At 50.4% G+C, this 22,649-nt stretch overlaps 2 protein-coding genes across 2 annotated transcripts in view; one reads left to right on the forward strand and one right to left on the reverse strand.

Moving 5' to 3' along the window:
• Positions 1 to 22,649, forward strand: part of SPOCK2 (SPARC (osteonectin), cwcv and kazal like domains proteoglycan 2) — an 836,669-nt gene that overhangs the window by 462,293 nt on the left and 351,727 nt on the right. The gene's annotated exons all lie outside the window — the stretch shown is intronic.
• Positions 1 to 22,649, reverse strand: part of CDH23 (cadherin related 23) — a 343,293-nt gene that overhangs the window by 279,151 nt on the left and 41,493 nt on the right. The window contains exons 2-3 of the mRNA XM_049789257.1: positions 17,094 to 17,165; positions 14,844 to 14,921 (exon numbers count right to left, since the gene is read on the reverse strand). Of these exons, the coding sequence (XP_049645214.1) occupies positions 14,844 to 14,921; positions 17,094 to 17,160 (145 nt within the window). The 5' untranslated portion in view covers positions 17,161 to 17,165. The remainder of the gene's footprint in view (positions 1 to 14,843; positions 14,922 to 17,093; positions 17,166 to 22,649) is intronic.

The raw sequence follows: 22,649 nt of genomic DNA on the forward strand, positions 1-22,649 counted from the left end.
ACAGCAGTTGAGAGACCAGACCGGGGGTGGGGGTGGGGGCTCCCTCAGTGGACACATGGGGACTGTCCTCAGGCAAGTGACTATGAGCCAGAGAACACCCCAGATGCTTCCAACCGGTGCCACCCCACCCCCCAAACCTATAGGCCTGGAGGACATGTGCTTGGTCAGGGTGGCTGGAAAGACAATCATTGCGCATGAGAAACATTTCCTATTTGTATTTAATTGGAATAAAATCATATTTAAAGAGCCATGCATGCCTAATAGTTCCTATTTGGGATAAAACCACCCTAGAGTTTTCAGGTACTTTAAGCAACTCATTCTGAGAAAAGAAAAAATACAATTATTTTCATGGCCTCGTCCATGGCACAGGGGGTGAAGGACAGGAAACAGGATGTCCCACTGGCTCCCACAAATGACACATCTTATCAATGCTATGGAGCACAGGTCAAAGACCGGAGGGACTCAAGGATGTCTGAGTATGAGGCACTTGAAGAACTTTAGTTTTCAGTTTAAGAGTCAAGGGGCTCTAGCCACCTCAGGGAGGGGTCCCTCAGGACAAGACCAAAGTCCACAGCTCATAAGTCCAGAGTAATAATAGCACAATGAGGCAAACATTTGCCTTGCAATGCAATTGCAATTGCAAGGTGACCAATCCAGGTTTTATCCACAGCATCCTATATGGTACCCTGAGCCCACCAGGAGTGATTCCTGAGCACAGAGCAAGGAGCAACCTTTGAGCATCACCAAGTGTGGCCCCCAAATAAACAACAAAATATAGTCCATAGCCTGGGCCCAATCACTTCCACTGCCTCCCGAGGACCCTCAGTGTGGCCAAAACTGGACAAGAAGTCTGGGCTTTGCTCGGTGGACAGGGCAGGACTGAGTCTGGATGAGATAAGCCTTCTCTGAATAACTGTGGGTGTACACCAACTGAGGAGGGCATGCTGGGGTCTCAGTTTGAGCCCCCTGTCTGCTACCTCTGTGATGGGCACATTCACTGCTATTAGGAGCTATTTTTCCCACCCAGTTATGACACTATCAGACAACAGTAGCAGATGACCAGGAAGAGGCATTTCTGAGGGTGCCAGACCACCATGTCCACAGCCAGTCCCATAACCCAGGGCCAATCACCGCAACAATCTACCTCAGTCTCCCCATCTATAAAAAAAGATGACACAAACCTTTACTTCACACGGTTGTGATGAGGTTCCAAAGCACTGAGAGTGGATCCAGTGTGCAGAAAAGTGCGAAGTGCTGGGGAAAGGAGAGCATTGGGACAAAGCCTCTAAAGACAAAGTGAAATCAGCTGAGACACAGGACAGTGGGGAAGACATTTGCCTGGCAGACAGTTGACCTGGATTCGATCCCTGGCACTACAGATGCTCTCCTGAGCACCACTCAGAGTGATCCCTGAGCACAGAGCCATGAGTGAGCCCTGAGCATTAGTAGGCATGGCCCCAAAACCAAACTAATAATAATAAAATGAATACAGGTACAGGACAAGCGTTGGACTGTGCCTGCAGCATCCTCACCAAGACCTCCCCAGCCTTGGGCTTTCATGTACAGATGGCAGGGCACTGCCCCATCTGGTGACAAGAGGTAGGATGCAACAGGAAGCCCAGCAAGGCTGCAGGTCCAGCAAGAAGACACCTTTGGTCTCAGGGCCCCTGGACGTGTGCGACTGCATTTACACATCTGGACAGGCGCTCTCTATTGTTCGGGAAGTTCAATTTCACCTGCCCTCCAACCTCCCCTGCTGCTCCCACGGGGGTGGGGGGTATGTATGAGGAGGGGAAGGCCCGCTCCTAAGGTGCAGGCTGGGGTGAAGAAGCAGGAAGGCACTTCTGCCCTCACTCTGCATCATTATTTCCTGGTTTGGAGGGAAAGGAGGGGTTGGGCCACACTTGGCAATGCTCAGGAGTTACGCCTGACTACACTCTGAAATTACTCCTGGCAGGCTTGGGGGAACCATATTCCCATATGGGCCCCAGAGCCTGACTGAACCGGGGTCAGCCACATGCAAGGCAAACAACTCCACACTGTGCTATCACTCTGGACCCTGCATTATCCCTTTAAGGGCAGAGGATAGACCAGACAGCCAGGCGATGCTTCTTGCCAAATGGGTGAGCACAGGATATGGAGAAGCAGCCAGAACTTGTGCCAGACTCCATGCTGGCATATGGCATATGTCACATGTCACATGTCATGGCCCATATGTCCTCTTACCAAATAAAGGCACCAGTCTTGAGCAAGGACCCGTACCCTGGGGCACCCCAACAGCCCACCTCCTGGAGGGAGTGAGGGGAGACCCGATCTAATTTCAGAATGTGGTCTCCCTGTTTCCACATCTCAAACAAGACGAGGATATTTTATATATCATGGAAGCTACACACTGGTACGGTTTCTTCTCATTGCTATTTGCATCCATAAAAGCCCATAAAGAAGGTAACGGAAGTTGTAAAAATATAACTCTCTCCCCCCATGAGACTCCCCCCCTCAGCACCTGATACGACTATTTTTATTTGCGATGGAAGAAAACGCAGCTGAGAGCTGTGTCTGTTTTCCTAAGTGAGACTGGAGGTCAAGGAAGAGGGTTGGTGCAGCATCCTAAACTCATAGTGTCATGCCCAGGAAAGCAGGGTCCTGTGGAGTGTTTGTCCCAGGGACCCTGCTTTCCTGTGTCCAGAGTAAGGGTGAGGGGGCCATCTAGCAGCCTTGGAACCAGGTCCATTAGACAGAAAAACGAGGCTCCCAGTGGTAAGAACTGGTTCCTATCAACATGCAGGGGCTCTGTGAACCCCAATATTCCCTCCAAGCCTCTGTGTACCCCCCTTATCCCCTCCTGGCCCCTGTGTATCCTGATATTCTTTGTCAGGTTCCTGCAGTGTTTACAGAACTCAGCCTAGATCTGGGGGGGGTCCCCCGAGCTGACCATGAGAACAGGGTGACTTTCCGAGATGCAGAAACCTCAGCACCCCCCTTTACTTCCTCCCTGACCCCAGCCCCTCTGCTCTCCTGGCCCTCTTCCAGCAGGATTCCCTCCAGGCAGGTGTGAGGGGCTGAGGAGGGGCTAAGCTCCCTTCACTGTAATTGACTATAAATTGCTCCTGAGCCTTAATGAAGGCCGTCAGGAATAATTACATCTGCTGCTTTCTTGTGGCCACTCTGTAAACACAGAGGCCAGGAGGTGTCCCCACTCCCCCCTCCCACAGGGCCCCTCTTAATTCACACATCTGTTATTGAATGATGAGCTGCAGCTGAGGTGGAGAACACAGTGGGGCTTGTCCATGCAGGAGACCTTCAGGTGCTCAGACAGGCTGGAGGCGGGGCCCTAGTATAGGGCACTCCGGGAGCCATTATTGAGCAGGCCTGGAAGTCGGAGCACAAATGCACATATAGGTGCGTGCACACACTGCACATAGGAATTTACTGCATGTGTAAACACATACATGTGCCCACACGCATGCACACAAGGATGTGGACTCAGGAGCTATGATTTCTAAAGTTCCCATATTAGCCACTGCATCTTCCAAAAATCTGGACAAGTAAGTTCTCGAGGGTGACCGGCAATAAACTTCCCTGAGAGAAACTGAGGCAGACAACCAGGGAACCTGTTGGTCTTCCTTACAGATGGGGAAACTGAGGCCAGCAACTAGGGAGCCCGCTGGCCTCACTTACATGCAAGAAAACGGAGGCAGGCAACTGGGGAGCCCACTGGTCTCACATGTGGGGAAATGAGCCTGCAGCTGCACAGAGCTGTTACATACACAGGAGCCGCCCTACCAGTTAGTCAGACAGGCCAGAGGCCTGGGCACTATGGGGGTAGACCCTTACCAACCAGAAGAGTCTCTGAGCTTTTGTCATCACTAACAGGCCCACAGTAGTCCTGAAACTTTGTGGTAATGCCTGGAAAATCAGCCAAGGGCCTTAAGTTGTTCTTGTGCCCATGGGCTCAGGGTTCCCTATAAGGTGATGGGTCAAGTCACAGGGTAAGGAGATGAGGATGGGTGAGAAATGGCGGATACTTGGATAGGTCTGCACCCTCCCTTTGGGGGTCTCCCTCCCTCCCTTTCTGGGTACCCTCTTTCATGGCCCCCTTTGGCCAAGCAGGAGCATGGTCTATGGACCCCAGCTAAGGGTCACTCTTATGTCACCCCCTAGACCAGGCCCCAGGGAGCAGAGAGAAAACAAGGCGCTGCCCCTGGGGACACAGAAGAACCCATGACACTGCCCTCAGGGTCTCCCCATATGGCTCATTCCCTAAGACAGTTTCCACCTGGAAAACTGGGGGACTGAGGGGTTCAGCCGGGATTCTGAGAGACATATCCACAGTCCATGACCACCTCCTGCCTCTCCACCTGGACAGGTCCAGCCAGTCCTAAAGCTAGACGCCACACAGGGAGCATCTGCGTGAACCCCCACAGCATGGACAGGTGGGGCACCAGGAAGCTGCAAGCCATTTCTTGGCACCCAGATTGGTGAGCAAGGGCCAGAGCACATGGCACTGCTCCCGGGGGCCGCGGGGGACAGACCTGCCCGTCAGGCCTGACAGCTCCAACACTGGTTTCTCCTGGGAGCTCATAAAGCAGCCGGAGCGGCGAAGCGGGTTCCATGCTCCATAATCTCTGCATCGCACGCAGCGGCACGATGGCATCTGCGTCTTGAATTATCCTCTGTGAGCACATCAATCCTGGGTAGTGCTCGGGCTCCGTCACATGTGGGCCAGCTGCCAGGAAGGCCAGGGAAGAAGGGGGGCCTGAGGCATGAGACAGGGAGGGGCACCAAGGCCAGAGTCCTCTCTGCTCTATACACTACTATCACCCAAGAGGGCTGTGCCTGTTCTAATCCCCAACAAAGGGGGGGGGTCCTATTATGACGGGGACAAGCCCTGCCTGTATCCTGTTCTCTCGATGTTGGCCTTAAGCCCCAGGCAGGTGCTGACCACTCTAAACCTCTGTTTCCTCATCTGAGAAATGGGTTTGACACATTCTTCCTTCAGTCAGAACTGTCAATAGCAAGGAGTGAGAAGCAGTGGCCACTCGTATGTGGGAAAGTGCCCGTGGCTGGAGCTCGAATGGGCACTGAGTCAGAGGTAGGGACAGGAGACATGACCCCCCAAAGGGTAGGATAGGTGGCTGTGGGTCACTCAATCCCTGAATAGACAGCCCACTGGGGGTACAGGCTGGTTCTGGAGGCCGGGACTAACTCAGACAGGCTAATTCTGGAACCTGGGCTGACCCAGACAGGTTTGTTCTGGAGCCCTGGGCTTACCGAAATAGTTCAGGCAGCCACAGGGACCAGAACACTAGGAGGTGGAGATGTGGACCCTCTTTGCCTAGTGATGCTGCAGTGTCAGTGCCTCATAAAACAGCTGTGGTGGGCATATTTTCCATGAGGTTGGTGCCAGAGGCCTCTCACACCTGTGTGAAAGCAAAGTCTCTGAAGACCATCGGAAATGGTCTTTCCAATCCTGTCCTTGAGTTCTAGTTGGCGATCATCACCCGTGGCACTGTTCTTGTGGCCTGGGCTGACTTCTCAGCTTCTCTCCTCATCACATGGCTATAGCAGGCACCAAGACCAGCACCCCATTCTTCTGAATAAACCGAGGCAGAAAAGGTGTCGCCTCACCTAGACTCCTTACAGTACACATTCGAAGGGAGGTGACAGGTCCCTGGGCCAGTCAACTCCATCCTCCGAAATGGAGGCCCACATGAGAATTTTTATTTCCAAGGGGTTGCTTCTTCTATTTCTTAAAAGGGACAGTGAGACCCCCTGTTTCCCAAGGAGGACTCACAACTCAGACGGGCAAAGGGCCTTGCCGGGACACAGCTCTAAGGCAGGATTGCTTTGGGGGGACGCAAGGAACAGAGAACGCCCCACCTGGGTCAGGGACAGAGAAGACACTGATTCTGTCCCATGGCCTGGACCCTCTGAACAGAGTGAAACAGGTGGAGGGACAGAGTGAGGGTGGGTCTAGAGTCAGCTCTGCCAGGCCCCTGCAACCCATTCAGCATCTCAAAACCACCACCTCAGCTGCTTTCCTGGGAGCTGCCAGCTGCGTACATCCTCACCTAGTGACATGGGGGAGCTGGGACCATCTACCATCCTACTCCAAAGTTGTGGGGGGCTGCAGCTTGGCACAGCACAGCTATCACAAACTCTACCTCCTTCCTCTTTGTGGATGTGGGTTACATGGTGCCCAAGTCTCTGTCCCCTAGTCCTTCCCTCTAGTTTCTCTCGAACTATCTCCCATCCCTCAGGGAATGACAAGCCTCTGATCCATGTGAGGGCACAAGGCTAACCTGAAGAAAGGGACTTGCCGAAAGTCTCACAGCTACATGGGTGGGGACAGAGCCAGCCTAGAGCTGAGCAGGGCATCTCAAGCCAGCCTGGGTTGGTGCTCCACCCCACATACCTACTGACACCTCTCCGGGACAGACAGCAGCCCTGGGACAGACATCAGAGCCCTGAGGTAGAACAGGGGAGCCTGAGCAGAGATGGGGATGTGATATCAATGGTGGGTGGCTGGGAGGAGGAGACCCCTATGTTAAGGGTTCAACACCACCACCCCATATGCTCAGCAACTCTCTTTTTTTTTTTTTTTTGCTTTCAGCGTCATGGGTATAGCCTTGAATCAAAAGAAATAAGAAATGAAGGTGGGTAGGGCCAAAGCAATAGCTCAGAGAAGAGGGTGGTTGTCTTGCATGCCACCAACCCAGGTTCGGTAGCTAGCATCCCATACAGTCTCCTAAGCACCTCGAGAAATGACCCATTAGTGCAGAATTAAGAGTAACCCCTGAGCACTTCTGGGTGTGCCCCTCCCCCCCAAAAAATATGCAGACAGGGGCTAACCTAAGTTGATCTGCAATAAAGTCCCTAAGCCTCACCAGGAGTGAGCCCTGAGTTCCATCAGGTGTAGCCCCCAAATGAAGATGGTCATGGACTGATTCAGCCCACAGGTCCCCCTGCCTTACTTTCCATCAGAAACAAGTGCTCTTTCAAGTACTTTAGGTCATCCCCAACTCTGGCTTTCCATTGTGGTTTTAGCTCTAGGCTCTGATCTGGGCACTGGCAGAAAAGCCCAAAATCCATATTCACAGCACAGCTTGTGGCCCTTTGAGACCTGCTGGCCTCACATGTCTATCCCTCCAGCCGTGGGATTCCTGTAGCTTTTAGTTTGTTTGTTTTGTTTTTAGGCTACACCTGTCAGTACTCAGGGGTTCCTCCTGGCTCTCCACTCAGGAATCACTCCTGGCAGGCTCAAGGGACCATATGGAACGCCGGGGATTGAACCCAGGTCGGTTGCATTGAATCCAGGCATTGGATTGAACCCAGGCAAATGCCTTCCCCGCTGTGCTATCACTCCAGCCCAGAGTCCTATAGTTTTGCCATTAGTCTTTGTGGAGAGAACATCCCAGAGGGGTTTGGGAGGTGCCAAAGGCTCCATTCACTTCCACACATCAGTCCTAAGAGAAGACTCCTTCACTCCCCATCTGACTCCCCAGGAATGCACATCTAATTCCTCACACATTCAGGGAAGTAGGGAGATAGATGCTGAGGATATCCCAGGAAGGACCTCTAGATTCCTCTCAGTTACCTCTCTACATCCCTAGTGCCAGAACACCCACATCAAATTCCTATCAATCTTCCTAGCCCTCTCCAAGTTGTGGGGGCCAAACAGTGCCTGCGGGAAGCTGACAGGCACCATAGCCTGCATCTGCAGAGACCATGACATGGGATCAGCCCACCTGAAAATTGTTCTCCCTAGTCAGGCGCACAGATGGGCAGGAATGCTGGGTGCAGGGAACTCATCATCGGGCCTGGCTGCAGTGCAGGAACTGCCTGGGCCAATCCATCCTGATGTACTCCCCCACTCCTGCCTTAATGGTTCTCGACAAGACTAATTGCTCTGTGCAGGTGGCCAGCAAGGCATTAGCAGCTAAACTGTGGGTGCAGGGGCCCTCTGCCTGTTGAAGGCACCTCAGAGTGGGCCAGCCTCTGTGGCACAGAGGTCAGGAGTTCAGGGGACAGCAAAGGCAAGATTCCCCAAATAGATGGCTTCCCTTGCTCCACCCTCTTCCTCTCTCTTCTCTTACGCCACTGAGGCCCACTGGCTTTGTTTCTGTTTGTCTGGAGGGCAGCTCATAGCAGTGCTCAGGGCCAGTAAAGCTAAAGCTGACAGTGCTCAGGGACCATGCCATGCCAGAAGCATGCTCCACCAAGGAGCCCCAGCCACATACCAGGCACAGGAGCACCAGAGGTGATTATTCTGGGAGCGCCTGTGTGAGGCCCCGACTTCCAACCTGCACAGATGCTGGCAGCAACCAGGGCTCTGGCTCAATACTTCAATACGACACAGTTGCTAATTGTAACGCCAATATTCCTAAGAGCTGGAACAGGGGTTGGTGAGCCATAGGCAGCCAGACCTGAGGGAAAGTGCTCAGAGCCTCTCTGCAGAGGCAAACAAGAATACAGGGGAGGAAATCAGGACATGAGTTATTGGTGTCCCACCTGAACAGGTGGGCAGGGATTGGGTAGACTGAGAAGGGACAAAGGTAGGGTAGTTCTGCTGAGGGGGAATGCCAGGTGGGAACAGAGAGCACTGACTGATGGAAAACAGGGTACCCACGGGGGTGAAGGGTGATGGATGAGGGATGAGGAAGGTCCTCACTCTTGCACTGCACGCTTGAGCTGGGGCTCAGCTGGGGTGTCTGGAATCAAGACAAGAGGACTAAGCCCAGTTCCTACCCCAAGAGTCAGCACTGACACCAAGTCTGCCCTCCTGACCCTCACAGAGCCCCTGGCTAGCACAGGGTCCCTTTTGGACTTTTATAGCCCTCCTTGGGATCCTTGAAACCCAGCCTCCCAGGGGTCCCCTGCAAGTAACTGGGGTGATAACAGTGCGTGGGGAGAAGCATGAAGGGTATTTCTCCTATGCAGTGGGAGCACCCAGAGCATTCACTGCCCTGACCCGCACTATCTTCATACCTGCCCCTCAAGGGAGGCAAAGGGAGCCAGCATGGGGTGAGTAGTACTCTGGAAGATTCTTAATGATTTTCCATAATCTCACAAACCCCTGACTTTCACATCTTCCTCAATCACACCCCAAAATTCAGACATGAGCCAGGCACAAACTGGGAATGCAGTTCATCCAGGCCTGCTGGCAGTGATCCTGGGGCAATGGGGGGTGGTGGTTTAAATGAACAACTGAGCAAAGGGCACCAAGCCTAGGACCACAGAGGAGGCCCAGGGGTGGCACTTAAGGGCTCCTAGGAGAAACCCAAGAAGGCGATCCACAGCATTGGTACCTAAGCTAAACTTACCAACAGCTAAACTTCTCTTCCTGGCCCATAAGACTGAGAGAAGGGGCTGTAGGGAGACAAGGGAAGGAGAGAAGAAGGCCTGCCAGGACTGGGCTGCTGCAAACATCAAGGCTTGAGAGATGCCATCACCTGTGTTCCCATGAGGGCCCTTCTTTGAGGTCTCTGAGACCTCAACTGAGATACCTGAATCAGGGTCCAGGAGAGAGTAAAGCTGGTAAGGCACAGCCTAGCATATGAACAACCCAGGCTTTGTTACCTGCACCACACAGTTCCCTGTGCACTGCCAGATGAGGTTCTAGAGACCCCTGAGCACTACCAGATGTGGCTCAGGGACCTCCAACACTTCAAGACTAAACAGCATAGCATCCTCAGGTTTTTGTAATGAACTAAGCAGCAGGATGGCTGAGCATAACTGTATGTGTGTGTGTGGGGGGGGGTGTCCTCGGACCTCCAGAGCCTAACTTGGGAGATCCCCTCTGAGTTTTTACCTCCTGATTCTTTGATGTCTCTATTTAATAACCATTCAGCTTCAAAGACTGGAAAAGTGAACATAAAGATATCATTTCCTCTCCATCTATTTTATGCTTAGACAGCGCTTAATAAAAAAAAATAAAAAATCTATTTATTAGTATACAAGCAGGCGTGATAAATCCAAGGGGCCAACTTGCTCGCTCTAAAAAATCCCAGAGGAGATGCTGGACTTCACATAAATAAAACATCAGCTGAAGAGGGTTGAGGACAAAATGTGACTTGAGTTTAACAGGAACCTTATTCTCGCTGGGAGGGAAAAAGTAATTGTATTCCAAAGACACTGATTTTAATATATGTTAATCAAAATAGAAATGTGTCTAAAATTAAGTCTCCGTGTAAATAAATGAACTTGCCAATGATTTCGCTAATTAGATTATGTTGCTTTCATGCCCCAGTGGTGTGGACTTGAGCTGGCCTAGGTTTAGGCTCCAGCCTGGTTTCTCCTTTCTCCAACAGGTAGAGCAGAGGGGCAGGTGCTACCCAAAGGAGATACTGGAATTCAATAGTCTTGGACCAAGGTGCAGCAGTGGAAAAAGTGACAAGTGAAAAACTTTGAGTCTCAACAGGCAGCACTCAGGAACCATACAAGGTACCAGGGATCTAACCAAGGTCAAAACTCACTGTCCTGTCTTTCCAGTGGCAACTTTGGAAATCTTCTGCAGAGGGAGCTGGCAGTTTTTTCCAGAAGACATGGGAGAGAAATGGAAGAGAAAGAGGCAAGGGGTGATGCCAAGTTTCTGACTGTGTAGATCTGGGTGGAAGGCGCCAGGGAAGCAGGAGCCTTGGGGAGGAGATCAGGGCTGGGGACCTTCACACAAGACTGAGACCCCTTTGGACCTGTAGGGGGAAGTGGAGATTTGAGAGCATACTCTCCTGTGTGGGGGGAGCTTGGGGTTGTCAGCACAGGGTCCCCTAAACTGCAACCCAGTGGGTAGACCAGGTGTGAGAATATGAAGAATGTAGGAAAAAGGGCTGAAGAGACAGCACTTGCACTTGTCTTAATACAGCCAACCTTGGTTTGATCCCTGAAAACCTCCAAGAGTGATCTCTGAGAACAGAACCCTGAGCACAGCCAAGCATAGCCCCCTCAAAAAAAAAAAAGAATGTAAACGAGGTCTAGGAGATTGGAAGAACTAGGACAGGATCGCAAAAAAAGAACAACTCAACAGGCAAATTATGCAAATTGGTGCACTGGAGAGAAGTTGAAAATCAACCACTGGACTTGCCGTGTGGAAGCACATCTGACATCCACATGAATGATATTGGGGTGTCAATGAAGAACACTGAGTGGGAAAGGGAGGACAACAGATGCTTTACTCACCCCACCAATGCTGACAGTCAGGGTTGGTGCCAACAATGCCAACCAGCCCTATAAGGACCTGGTCCTTGCTCTGCCCTCGTTCCTCCTGGCCCAGCCAGGAGCTGACATCATGTCCTGAACAGGACACATGGGACTGGGGGGGGTGTTACCAGGTTGGGGGGAATGACAGAGTAACTTAATGATTTCATTCAGCTTCTGTCATCTCCAGATGCAATAGTCATCCAACAGGAATTGGGCCAAGAGAATTGGAACTTGAGATGGGTGAGGAGAATATCACAGAGCCTGAGTTTTGAAGGGTTTCAGACAGCTGTGCGGGGCATACCCGGTCACCCCAGAACACTGTCCTTGGCCTACAGTCAGGACTGAATCAAGAGCAAAAAACACATCAAAACAGGTGTACGAAAATCCTTATCTTCAACCCAGGTGGCATGTGTTTGTAGTTACATGCCACTTCCAATTCTAAGAGGTAATATTTTTCTTTTTATGGTTTTTGGTTTGGGGGTCACACCCAGAGGTGCTCATGGATTACTTATAGCTCTCCACTCAGAAATTATTCTTGGCAGGTTTGGGGGACCATATAGGATGCTGGGGATCAAACATGGGTAGACCAAGTACAAGGAAAACTCTCTCTCCATTGTGCTATCACTCCAGCTCCCTCTTAGAGGGGAATTTTAAAATGGACAATTCTGTCTGTAGTGGTGGCACAAGTGGTAGGGCATTTTCCTTGCATGCGCTAACCTAGGACGAACTGCAGTTCAATCCCCCCACCCCACCCCCCCGTGTCCCATTTGGCCCCCCAAGCCAGGAGCGATTTCTGAGCACATAGCCAGGAGTAACCCCTGAATGTCATCGGGTATGGTCCAAAATGCAGGAAAAAAAGGACTTAATTCATACCCTTTGTGGTCAGTCTGGAAATGAAAGTCCCAACCTACATACCAAAAGCAATTTTCATTCCATATCTGTCCCTTCCCCAAAAGATGAGCTGCCTTCTAAGACCACGAGCTCTCCTTCACCCATCACTGGGCATCCAAGTGGGAGCCAGAGAATCTGGACGAAGACTCTCCATCAACCGGGAGGACTAACCTTAGGAAACGGATATGGGCTCTCCTCCTCTCTCTTCTCTTCCCTTCTCTTTTTCTCTGTCTCTTTCTGTTTCTCTCTGCCTCCCTCTGTTTCTGTCTCTCTCTGTCTCTCTCTCCTCTATCTAAACCTCTATCTGTCATCAAAATTAAGCCCTTAATTTTGCTCAAAGCTGCTGACACTATGTGATTTTCCTGCATACAAGTTTCTCGGTCAGCCCCTTGCTGTCCACATATTGGGTCTGGGTCAAGGAAGGCACCACAGATGAATCCAGGAGCCCCCAAACACCCTCAGATGTCAGCTAGTATGGAAGAGAACATCTCAAAAGCTCCCTCATGAGTCTGGCAAACCCAAGTCCCCAAGACTACTCCTCAAATTGGCTCCACCCAGCAAACCCAAGGAGTGACCCCTCAATACTCTGAGTGTTACCAGACCATGCTGACAATGCCCACTGACAATCAGAAATGTGCCTGCTAGTCCAGTTCCCACCCAGATGGCAGTGTCCAACAAGGAGAGGATGAGAGGCTGGACTTCTGGGGGTCCTCTGAGCCACACAGTGGGGGTTGTGGGGGTACGTCAGACAGGCTTTCTGAAAAGGCTTCTGCATCTCTTTTACATATGTCCATATTGGACTTGACACAAAAGGGTGTATTACACCCAGTCAAAGATATCTGGGAACCCCCATGACCATCACAGCAATATACACACATGAATAAGGGCTAGATATCACCTAAGTGTCCCTGTGCAGACACGGATTTAAAAAAGCAAAATAGGGAACAGAGTAATAGCACAGCAAGGAGGGCATTTGCCTTGCATGGGTCTGGAAGTTCTGGACACGCAGAGGGAATAAGTCAAAAGAAAAAGACAAAGTCCTTACCAAGGTGGACCATAAAGAAGCAAAGTCAATGAGGAAACAAGGCAAAATGGCCAAACAAAAGTAAATTTTAGGCTCCAAGCAGACATGGATATCGCCAAAAGGGAAGCAGGAAGAGGAGGCATAAAGAGGGTGGAAAAGCTCCACCTGGGAGATGTTGGATGGAAGTGAGACTGTGGGAGGTGATCATGATACTGATCATGAAGGCGCTAAACCTGCGACCAAGATCCGAGATCTACCTACAAGATCTATTTACAAACCTCTGTGAATGGGTAAAAAAATCAACAAGCATGTATAGATTACCTGTCAGTTACATGTACCACCACCACCACCCCAATCTCTCTGTTAGGCTGGGAGAGACGCTCTTTCACTCTTTCAGGCACAGAACCACGGCCTCCCTGGCTGAGCACAGGTAGCAGGCCTTGCTTGTCCCTAACACAGCCCTAATGAGCACAGAGGACACAGTGTCCAAAGAAGCCCTGGGGACCTTCCAGGGCCATGTCATGTGAGTGCCTGCCACGTGGAGAGCTACACGCCGGGTTCAATTTATTTCATCCCCCTGGATCTCCAGCCACAGCTGAGCTCAGGCAGTGCTGCGGGTGCAGGCGAAGAAACCTGGTCTTCTTCGGGAAGGAGGCTCCTGAGCACGGATGTGGATGAGAAGAGGACAAGATTGTCACATTCCTCTCTTAACAAAGTTTTGCCATGATAGAAATGGGCGCACTCAGCACAGAAAGTAGAGTGAGAGCAAGAAATGCCACAGAACAAACAATAACTTCTCCCTTCCAAGTTTTGCAAGAGGTAGGTAAATGAGTGCAGATTCCTTAGCTAAAAACCCTACACCCTCCAATAGAATGGCCCAGACTCCTGACTTAAGCTCATCAAACTGCCGCCAAGCCACTATATTTTTTTTCCCCGATCTATAGATCCCAGATCACCTGACCACTTGCAGGTGAGCCATGCCTCAGAATTTCCTAGTAGTTGTCACTCCAGTGGTATCCTAGGACTTCTAAGAGGAAAGTTCCATTGGAATCCCTCAAGCTCAGGGAGCCTAAACAGTAACACAAAAACTCCACTAACACCAGCCACAGCCTAATCAGTCCTCAGACACTGATTTTAGTCACATCAGGTAGAGAAAGAACAATCATTTCAAGTTGATCCTGTTGATCTAAGTTTTGATCATTCCATTTGCTTTTGTGTTGTAACAAACAATATGAAATCAATTTGCTTATGCCTTAAGGGGGCAAGTTGGTGGGTGGGAGATAGGTAACACCAGTGAAGGAAAGGTCACCCTGGTTGTGGGATTAGGTGTTGAAACATTCAATGCCTGAAACGACTGTAATTATGAACAACTTGGTGTTATAATACAAGATTTGAAAAATATAACAAAAAAATAACATCTAACACCCAAATAAAGTACATATTAAAATCAATAAATAAAGTAAGTGTCATGATATGAGTACCAGGCTTGTGTGGCTTCAGGTGTGACATTCAGAGGTCTTAGAAAGCACAATAACAAGGACCCCGTTCTGGGAGGCAAACAAGCAAGGGTTGGGTGAGCCCCAGAGATCAGTGACACTACAGCAGAGATTCTGATAACGAGGAGAAGATGGTCTCAGGCTTCAGAGTCTGTGACACAACTGGAAGACAGAGAGGGGATCCACCCCACTGTCCCCAGGATGCCTCTCGTTGGCCCCAACGTCTACTCACTCACCCACAGGTGTGTCCTCACTGATCAGCAGGTACGTGTCGAAGAAGTGGTTGGTGAAGAAGGGCAGCCGGTTCACCTGGCCTGGAAGACAAGAGAGTCAGACCAACACCAGCCAATGAGACACACGGCAGGGGGTATGGGCTATAAGGGACATAAAGTCTGGGGCTGGGGACCAGTGCCTTCTCAGGACTCCCAGGCCACTATCCTGCCTCACTGCAAATACCAACAGACAGGTAGAGGAGCAGCTTGGCCCCAGGTCACTTGAGGCTACTGCTCCTGTCTACAGGCACTGAGATAAGCTGAAACACACTGCCATACACAGGGCTATAGAAACTTGCACTATCAGTGGGTACAAAACTGTGTCTTCCTCTGCATGTATTTGAATGAACATCACTGTGAGTGCTGAGCAAAGGGACCAATGTCCCTGAAATGAATGACAGTCAGAGTGATTGGACAGAGGGGAGGTGCTGCTGGGCTTGCCACTGACCCAGGTTTGAGCCCCACTAGGAGTGATACCCGAGTACAGAGTCAGGAGAAAGGCCTGAGCATGGCAGGGTGTGGCCCCTACCAAAAACAATAATGGTAAGTAATAGGGAGCTGCTCAACAAGGCAAGAAGGTTGGAGCCAGCCAGTTCCCTTTCACTCGAGAATTGAGAATGAGCTGGGCCTCCTCTGACCTCCACCTGCCTACAGCCAGGCTGAACCCCACCACCACCACCACCACCACATGCCAACTCTGCCTCTCTCACCACTGGCTCTTCTCCCTGCACTTGCTAAATCTTAGCCCACTCTTCCAATCTAGTCAGAGGGGACCTTTTCCTGGGAAGTCACAACCACCACACAAATGTTCACTCTCTCTTCAGCCCCACAGAGTGCAACTTCCCACAGGGGACCCCTAGACCAGGCCAAAGTCCTCACATGGCCTTGCTGGAAGAAGCCTAAGGGTGCCTCTTTCAGCTCTCAGGACTGTCCTTGCCTCAGTTTCCTCTTGTGTAAAAAAAGCAACAAGAAGAGGACTTACTGCAGGGCTGTCTGGGCATGAAATAAGCCACCTCAGAATGTTCTTTTAGCCTAGCTCCCAGCCCTTCACAGATGGTGGCAACTTGGCACCAGGACCCACCACCAGGTGCTGGCTGCCTGGGAAAGGTTTCATTCTGCAGAGACCTGCAACAGGCTGGCCACATTCTCTCGAGTACAAGGCTGCAGCTTCTTCCAGAGGCACCTGCTCCCCAGGGCAGGGGCAGAGGCAGCGGCAGGAGCCACCTTGTTCAGAAATGTGTTTGCTCTCGTCGCCAGGCACGTGTGCCCTGGGGTCAATACCAGATACAAACCAGCCACAGGGATGCTGCGTCAGGTGTACAGTCATCCCAGGCAGGCTCCATCACACAGCACTGACCTGCTGAGCCTAGGGAGATGCAAATGCTTGGCAGTCTCCTGGGCACTTTAGCTGGCACTAAGTTGGCTACCACTAGATCTGGAGAGGAGGGCACATCCTTGAGCTGGCTGCTTCCTATCCCTGGCAAGCTCCAAAGCCCAGACTCAGTATCCCCTTCTGTGTGTCCTATACTGCCCTGCTGTTCACCTGTTTTTTTGTTGTTTTTTGGGTTTGGGCCATACCCAGTGGTGCTCAGGGGTTACTCCTGGCTCTGCACTCAGAAATAGATCCTGACAGGCTCGGGGGACGATATGAGATGCTGGCAATAGAACCTAGGTCATCCCAGGTCGGCTATGTGCAAGGCAAAAGCCCTACCATTGTGCTATCTCTCAGGCCTTTCAAGTTTTTTTTTTTAATTAATTCTTTAGTTTTGGCAAAACCAAAGACCTGGCAGCACTCAGGGGTTACTCCTCAATATGTGCTTAGAAATTATTTCTGGCAGGCTTGGGGACCATATGGGATGCTGGGGATAGAACCTGGGTCAGCAGAATGCAAGACAGATGCCCTCCCCACTGTGCTATCACTCTGTCCCCTGTGCCTTTCTGTCCTTCCCTGCCAGGCTACCAGCTCCTGGAGGAGTGAGTCGGTTCTACCCGAGAGTGGGGCACACATAGCCACACTGTACCGAGGAAGGCAGGTCTCAGTCTTCACTGGGTGTTTCTCAAGGCCCCGCCCTTCCCTGCTGGGCCCTCTAGGGACAGCTGGCAGGCCAGAGATGAGGCCCAGGTTGGGAGCCTAAGGACAGAGTCTCTAGGGAGCCAGAGCCGAGATGCCAGCTGGAGGATGGGGGTAGGGGTGGGGCAGAGAATTCAACTCACCCCAGCATCCAGAAACCAACGCCAAAAGCCAGAGCATGCGGCAGCTGGTGGCGACATGGCCCCTCATGGCTCCTGGGAATGAAAAGGAGGTGAAGGTCAGCATTGCCTTTGTGGAGGGGGTCCTGCCCCCACCTCCCAGCACTGCCCACCCCGGTGCTCAGGAGATGAGGAGTGAGGAGAGGGGACAATCAAATAGGGGAAAAAAGGAGAGAAAGGAGAGAGAGAGAGAGAGAGAGAGAGAGAGAGAGAGAGAGAGAGAGAGAGAGAGAGAGAGAGAGAGAGAGAGAGAGAGAGAGAGAGAGAGAGAAGGTGCACCAACCACCCTCAGCAAGCAAACACAACTATAACTTTGGGTCTTCAATGAAGGGTAGGACCCTCCCACCCATGGTCATGTAGGAAATGTTCGTGCTAAGGGAACACAAACCCCAGTGTGTACTCCCAAAGCATGTGCACAGCAGTGAGCATCACAACAGAGAATGTGTGAGCACCATGGCGAGGTGGATATAGAACCCCGACCCCAAAAGAACATCAGTGACTGGCATGAAGGGAAGGAAAGGGGGAGTGTTGCAGAACAACCCTTGATGGGGTTGACTGATGGAGGGATGGAGGATTAGGTCTTTCTCCTCCAGCTCGGACCACGCGTCTGCTACCCAGTTCAGCCGACGGTTCTGAGGTGAATGCGCGGGTATAAAGCTAACAGGCAGTCAGGCGTCTGAAGGTAACAGCTTTATTCCGTGCATAAGGCTGAAGCCAAAGCCCCAGAATCAGCCCCAGGAAAAAGCCCCTTCCTTCCACAGACCCTTGCTTTTATACATCATAATCAGGTACCACCCTAGTGTGGGAGCAGAATCAGGTCACACCGTAGGGTAGGGCACAATTGCCTATCAGGATAGAATCAGTAATATAATAATCCCATTGAAATGTTTACATATACAACAGGGGAGGGAACAAAAATGTACTGAATTTGGGGGGTTCGGGCCACACCCAGTAGTACTCAGGGGTTACTCCTGAATATGTGCTCAGGAATTACTCTTGGCAGTGTTCGGGGGGACCCTATGTAATGACAGGAAGTGAATCTGGATCAACGCAGGTAAAGAAAAAGCTGTGCTATTGCTCCACCCCTCCAGGTTGTGTTCTGAAGGACCAAGCAGAAACTTTCCCTCTGGAATCCTTGATCTGTACTCAGTGCTGAGTAATGTGAGACCAAGATGGAGATGGAGACCCCGCAGCATCTCTACAAGACAGAGAAAAGTATTCTGCTCCCAATTCCAGGCCTGGGGAGCTCTCCTTTTGAGTCCTGAGCCCATTGTAAACACTAGATGACCTACAAACACAAAGGCTGTCCCTTCACACATCAAAATAAGTAGACCTAAAGTGGTTCTTGGAAGGGCAAAAGAGTCTAAGATATATGTGTTTATTTTATATTATAATTTTTTTATTTAAGGGAGATCATACCCAGCAGTGCTCAGAGTTTATGTTTCTTTTTTCTTAGCTTTGCACTCAGGGATCATTTCTGGCAGTGATGGGACTAATGGGACCCTATGGGGTGCCAGGAATCGAACAAGAGTTGGCTATGTGCAAGGTAAGCACCCACCTGTTGGGCTATCTCTCTGGCTGTGACGCACTAAAAGCCAAGCCCCCAATCATGTTTGCATGGGTCTACCTCCTAGAATCCTCATTGGATCACAGGCCTGTTGTGCCTTCAGGGTGCAAAGAGGGAACCAGTGACTATGAGTGGGCTGTGGAATGGGAGGGCGGGTGTCAAAGGGGCCAGTCTCATACCCTGCCTCCAAGCTGCTGGGAGAATTCAGCCAAGAGAGACCGTGAGGCCCGTTGTGGTCTGAGCTTCAAAGTTGCTCAATGGACAGCTGGAATTCCCTCTCTTTCAAGATGCAATTTTTTGGGGGGATGCTCAGGGGTTTCTCCTGGTTCTGTGCTCAAGAATCACTCCTGGCAGTGCTCAGGGAACCAAATGGGATGCCAAGGATGGAATCCAGGTCAGCTGCATGCAAAGCAGATTCCCCTCCCCGCTGGCTATTGCCCTGGTCCCAAGAAATGCCATTTTTAGATGTTGTCAAGTAATTCCTTCTTTGTGAGCCCAAAACACCCTCTCCTTGCCAGCTGGTGTGAAGAGGAAGGACCTACAAAAGTGTCTCTCTGACCCACCCGGTCTACATGGCTTCTTTTCCCTCCTTGTTCAGAGCTGAGTTACAGGGGCTCAGCTGAGCCAGCTCCCCTCTGCCAGGAGAGCAGCCAATCACTAGGGGCTCAGAGGCAGACAGGACCCAGAGCTACCTGTGGTGGGGGCCCTCCATGCAGCAGGGACAGAGCTGGAGTGGGGGAGGAACCGGGGACAGCTGAACAGCGGTTCAGCTTCTCAGGAGCAAGCGATTTTCACGGCAGGGGGCCACAATTTCATCTGCACTGTTATGAATTCCCATAAAATCAGATGTACTCAGCTTTGAATAGAAACACAGAAACGCACGGCAGAAATCAAACACAATTTGGGGATTATTCACTGTCGCTACACACAGAGTGCTGTGCTGGTGAGAAGGCGCCTGCCGTGGGCAGCTTAAGAGCCACTAATGGACGAGCCATTGAGGACCATGCTCCCAAGCCTCTTCCATGTAGCTAGGTGGGGGAGACAGCCAAGGGTAGGGTCACCCAATCCTGCCTCCCCTACTTGGAAATCTCAGTTCTGTGGTCCAGGGCTACGGGTTAAAATGGCACAATTTAGGGGCCAGACCTATAGCACAGCAGATAGGGCATTTGCCTTGCATGTGGCCGACCCATGTTCAATCCCTGGTATCTGATATGGTTCCCTGAGCACTACAAGGAGTGATTCCTGAGCACAGAGCCAAAGAGTAACCCCTGAGCATTGCCAGGTGTGGCCAAAAAAATAATTAGGCACAATTTATTACATTATAGCAAAACCAAGCTCCAAAATGGTTTTAAAATGGTAAAAAAAATTGATTTTTATGGTTAGTAAATTTTATCCCAATAAAAAGGAAAAGAGGGATCTATACATAGCTTATATGTTTGAACATGAATTTAGTATGTGTGGGAAGGACTGAGGTCCACTCCCTGTGCTGATCCTAGAACAATTGGTTTAATGTAAAATAAATCATAATTTTTGTTTATTTGCTTTGAGGTCACATGTGGCAATGTTCAGGGGTCACTCCTGGCTCTGTACTAGTGGAATTTGGGGGGCTATATGAAACACTGGGGATCAAACCCATCCATGCATGCATGGATAAGTGACTTGCCCACTGTATTATCTCTGTAGCCTCTAAAATAAATTAAATTTAAAATAATAAAATAGAAGCCAGAAAATAGTACAAGATGATAAGACACTTGCCTTGTACATGGTCAACCCCAGTTTGACTCCTGGCACCTTATAAGGTCCCTTGAGCACTACCAAGAGAGCCAGGAATCAGTCCCTTTACACAAAAACAAAAACATAAGAGCCAGAGCAATAGCACAAAGAAGAGGGTGCTTGCCTTGCATGTGGCCAACCTGAGTTTGATACCTGGCATCCCATAGGTGCCCCAAGTACCGCCAGGATTGATTCCTGAGCACAGAGTCAGAAGTCAGCCCTAAGCATCACTGGGTGTAGTCCCAAACTAAAACCAAATAAAAATATCCCAAAACATAAAGAACTAAAAATAATAAAACAAAAGGAAAGGCCACCACTCTTTCACATTACTACTTTCTAAATATCTTTCACAAGCCTTAGCACAGGGCCTGTAGACAGCAAGGCTGACCAATGGGAACCAGTTGACTTTCAGCACAGTTACCGACCCCCATCTGTGTCTCACTCCCATGTCCAGGCTGGAGAGCCTGTCCATCTCCCCACTTCTGCTCAGGGTGCTTTCCCATTGTCTCAGCACTGAGCTACTGCAGAATCAGCTTCCAGAATCTGGTCTTTGTCTCTCCTGTGTTACATAAGCTCAAAGGTGTGGGCAGACCTGAAGCCAGCCAGGTGCTGGTCTGGGAAAGGACACAGGGTCCAGGACTTAGGGGACATGCCGCCTTCGACTAGCTTCTCTGCCCATCCCTCTCTGCCCATCCCTCTCACATTAATGAGCACCCACAGTCCCTCTCAAGAGAGATCTGGAGTGTGACATGAGGAAGAGACTCTAACAGACCCATCAATCCCACTCTTGAATCGGGTAACTGCACCTAGAAATGTGTGTAGTGAACATCCCTCCTCACATCAACAGTCACCTTCTTCGAGGCCACTTGGTACAATAAAGTAATGTCTTAAAACACCTGCTTATCTTTGACCCCGCAATACCCCGGGAGGACATTTTCCTTAAGGGATGTCCCTGGAATTGTGGCAGAGCTTAGTTTTTTTTTTTTCAGGCCACACCCGTTTGGTGCTCAGGGGTGGTTACTCCTGGCTAAGCACTCAGAAATTACCCCTGGCTTGGGGGGACCATATAGGACGCCGGGGGATTGAACCACGGTCCGATCTTTCCTTGGCTAGCGCTTGCAAGGCAGACACCTTACCTCTAGCACCACCTCGTAGGCCCCAAGGGGTTTTTTGTTTTGTTTTGGTTTTGGTTTTTGGGTCATACCCGGCAGTGCTCAGGGGTTACTCCTGGCTCAATGCTCAGAAATCACCCCTGGCAGGCACAGGGGACCATATGGGGTGCTGGGATTTGAACCACCATCCTTCTGCATGAAAGGCAAATGCCCTACCTCCATGCTATCTCTCCGGTCTACCAGTCTATCTCTACCTCTAGCACCACCTCGTAGGCCCCAAGGGGTTTTTTGTTTTGTTTTGGTTTTGGTTTTTGGGTCATACCCGGCAGTGCTCAGGGGTTACTCCTGGCTCAATGCTCAGAAATCACCCCTGGCAGGCACAGGGGACCATATGGGGTGCTGGGATTTGAACCACCATCCTTCTGCATGAAAGGCAAATGCCCTACCTCCATGCTATCTCTCCGGTCCCAGTAGAGCTTAGTTTTGAGGGTGCTCATGGCAACACTATTTACACCAGCAAACCCACTTTGGATAATCAGTATGAGGTCATATGATGGTGTATTCATCCTGGGAAATCACATTGGCAGAGAACATTCCTTGACATAAAAAAGTTTTCATCCCATGAAATAGAAAACACAAGTTGTAAGACCAAGCTCTTTCCCATGATGGGGGCGGTATATAAATTATGAATGGATATATCAGAAACATAGCAAAAATGTATGTTTTTATTAAATCACTAAAAAGTGAGACTGCGGGTGATAATATTCTTAGTGTTTTTTCCCCTGTATTTTCGAGGCTAAATGCATTGAATTAATAGTAGCATGTAATAAAAAAATAGTAGAAAATACCCCATTTCAAAGAAAACTAGTAATCAAGGCAGCATGGCTCTGGCATATAGACACACAGATCAATGGAATAAAATTGAGAGCCTAGAAATCAAAACCTTGTTTATGGTCAACTGATTTTTAACTAAGGGAGCAAAATCATTCAACCAAGTGAAAGCAGTCCTTTCAGCAAATGCTATATGACACCTGGGTAGCCACATACAAACTAAAAAAAAAAAAGTAA

This window comes from Suncus etruscus, chromosome 15, assembly GCF_024139225.1.
Source record: "Suncus etruscus isolate mSunEtr1 chromosome 15, mSunEtr1.pri.cur, whole genome shotgun sequence".
NCBI classification, from domain to species: Eukaryota; Metazoa; Chordata; class Mammalia; order Eulipotyphla; family Soricidae; genus Suncus; species Suncus etruscus.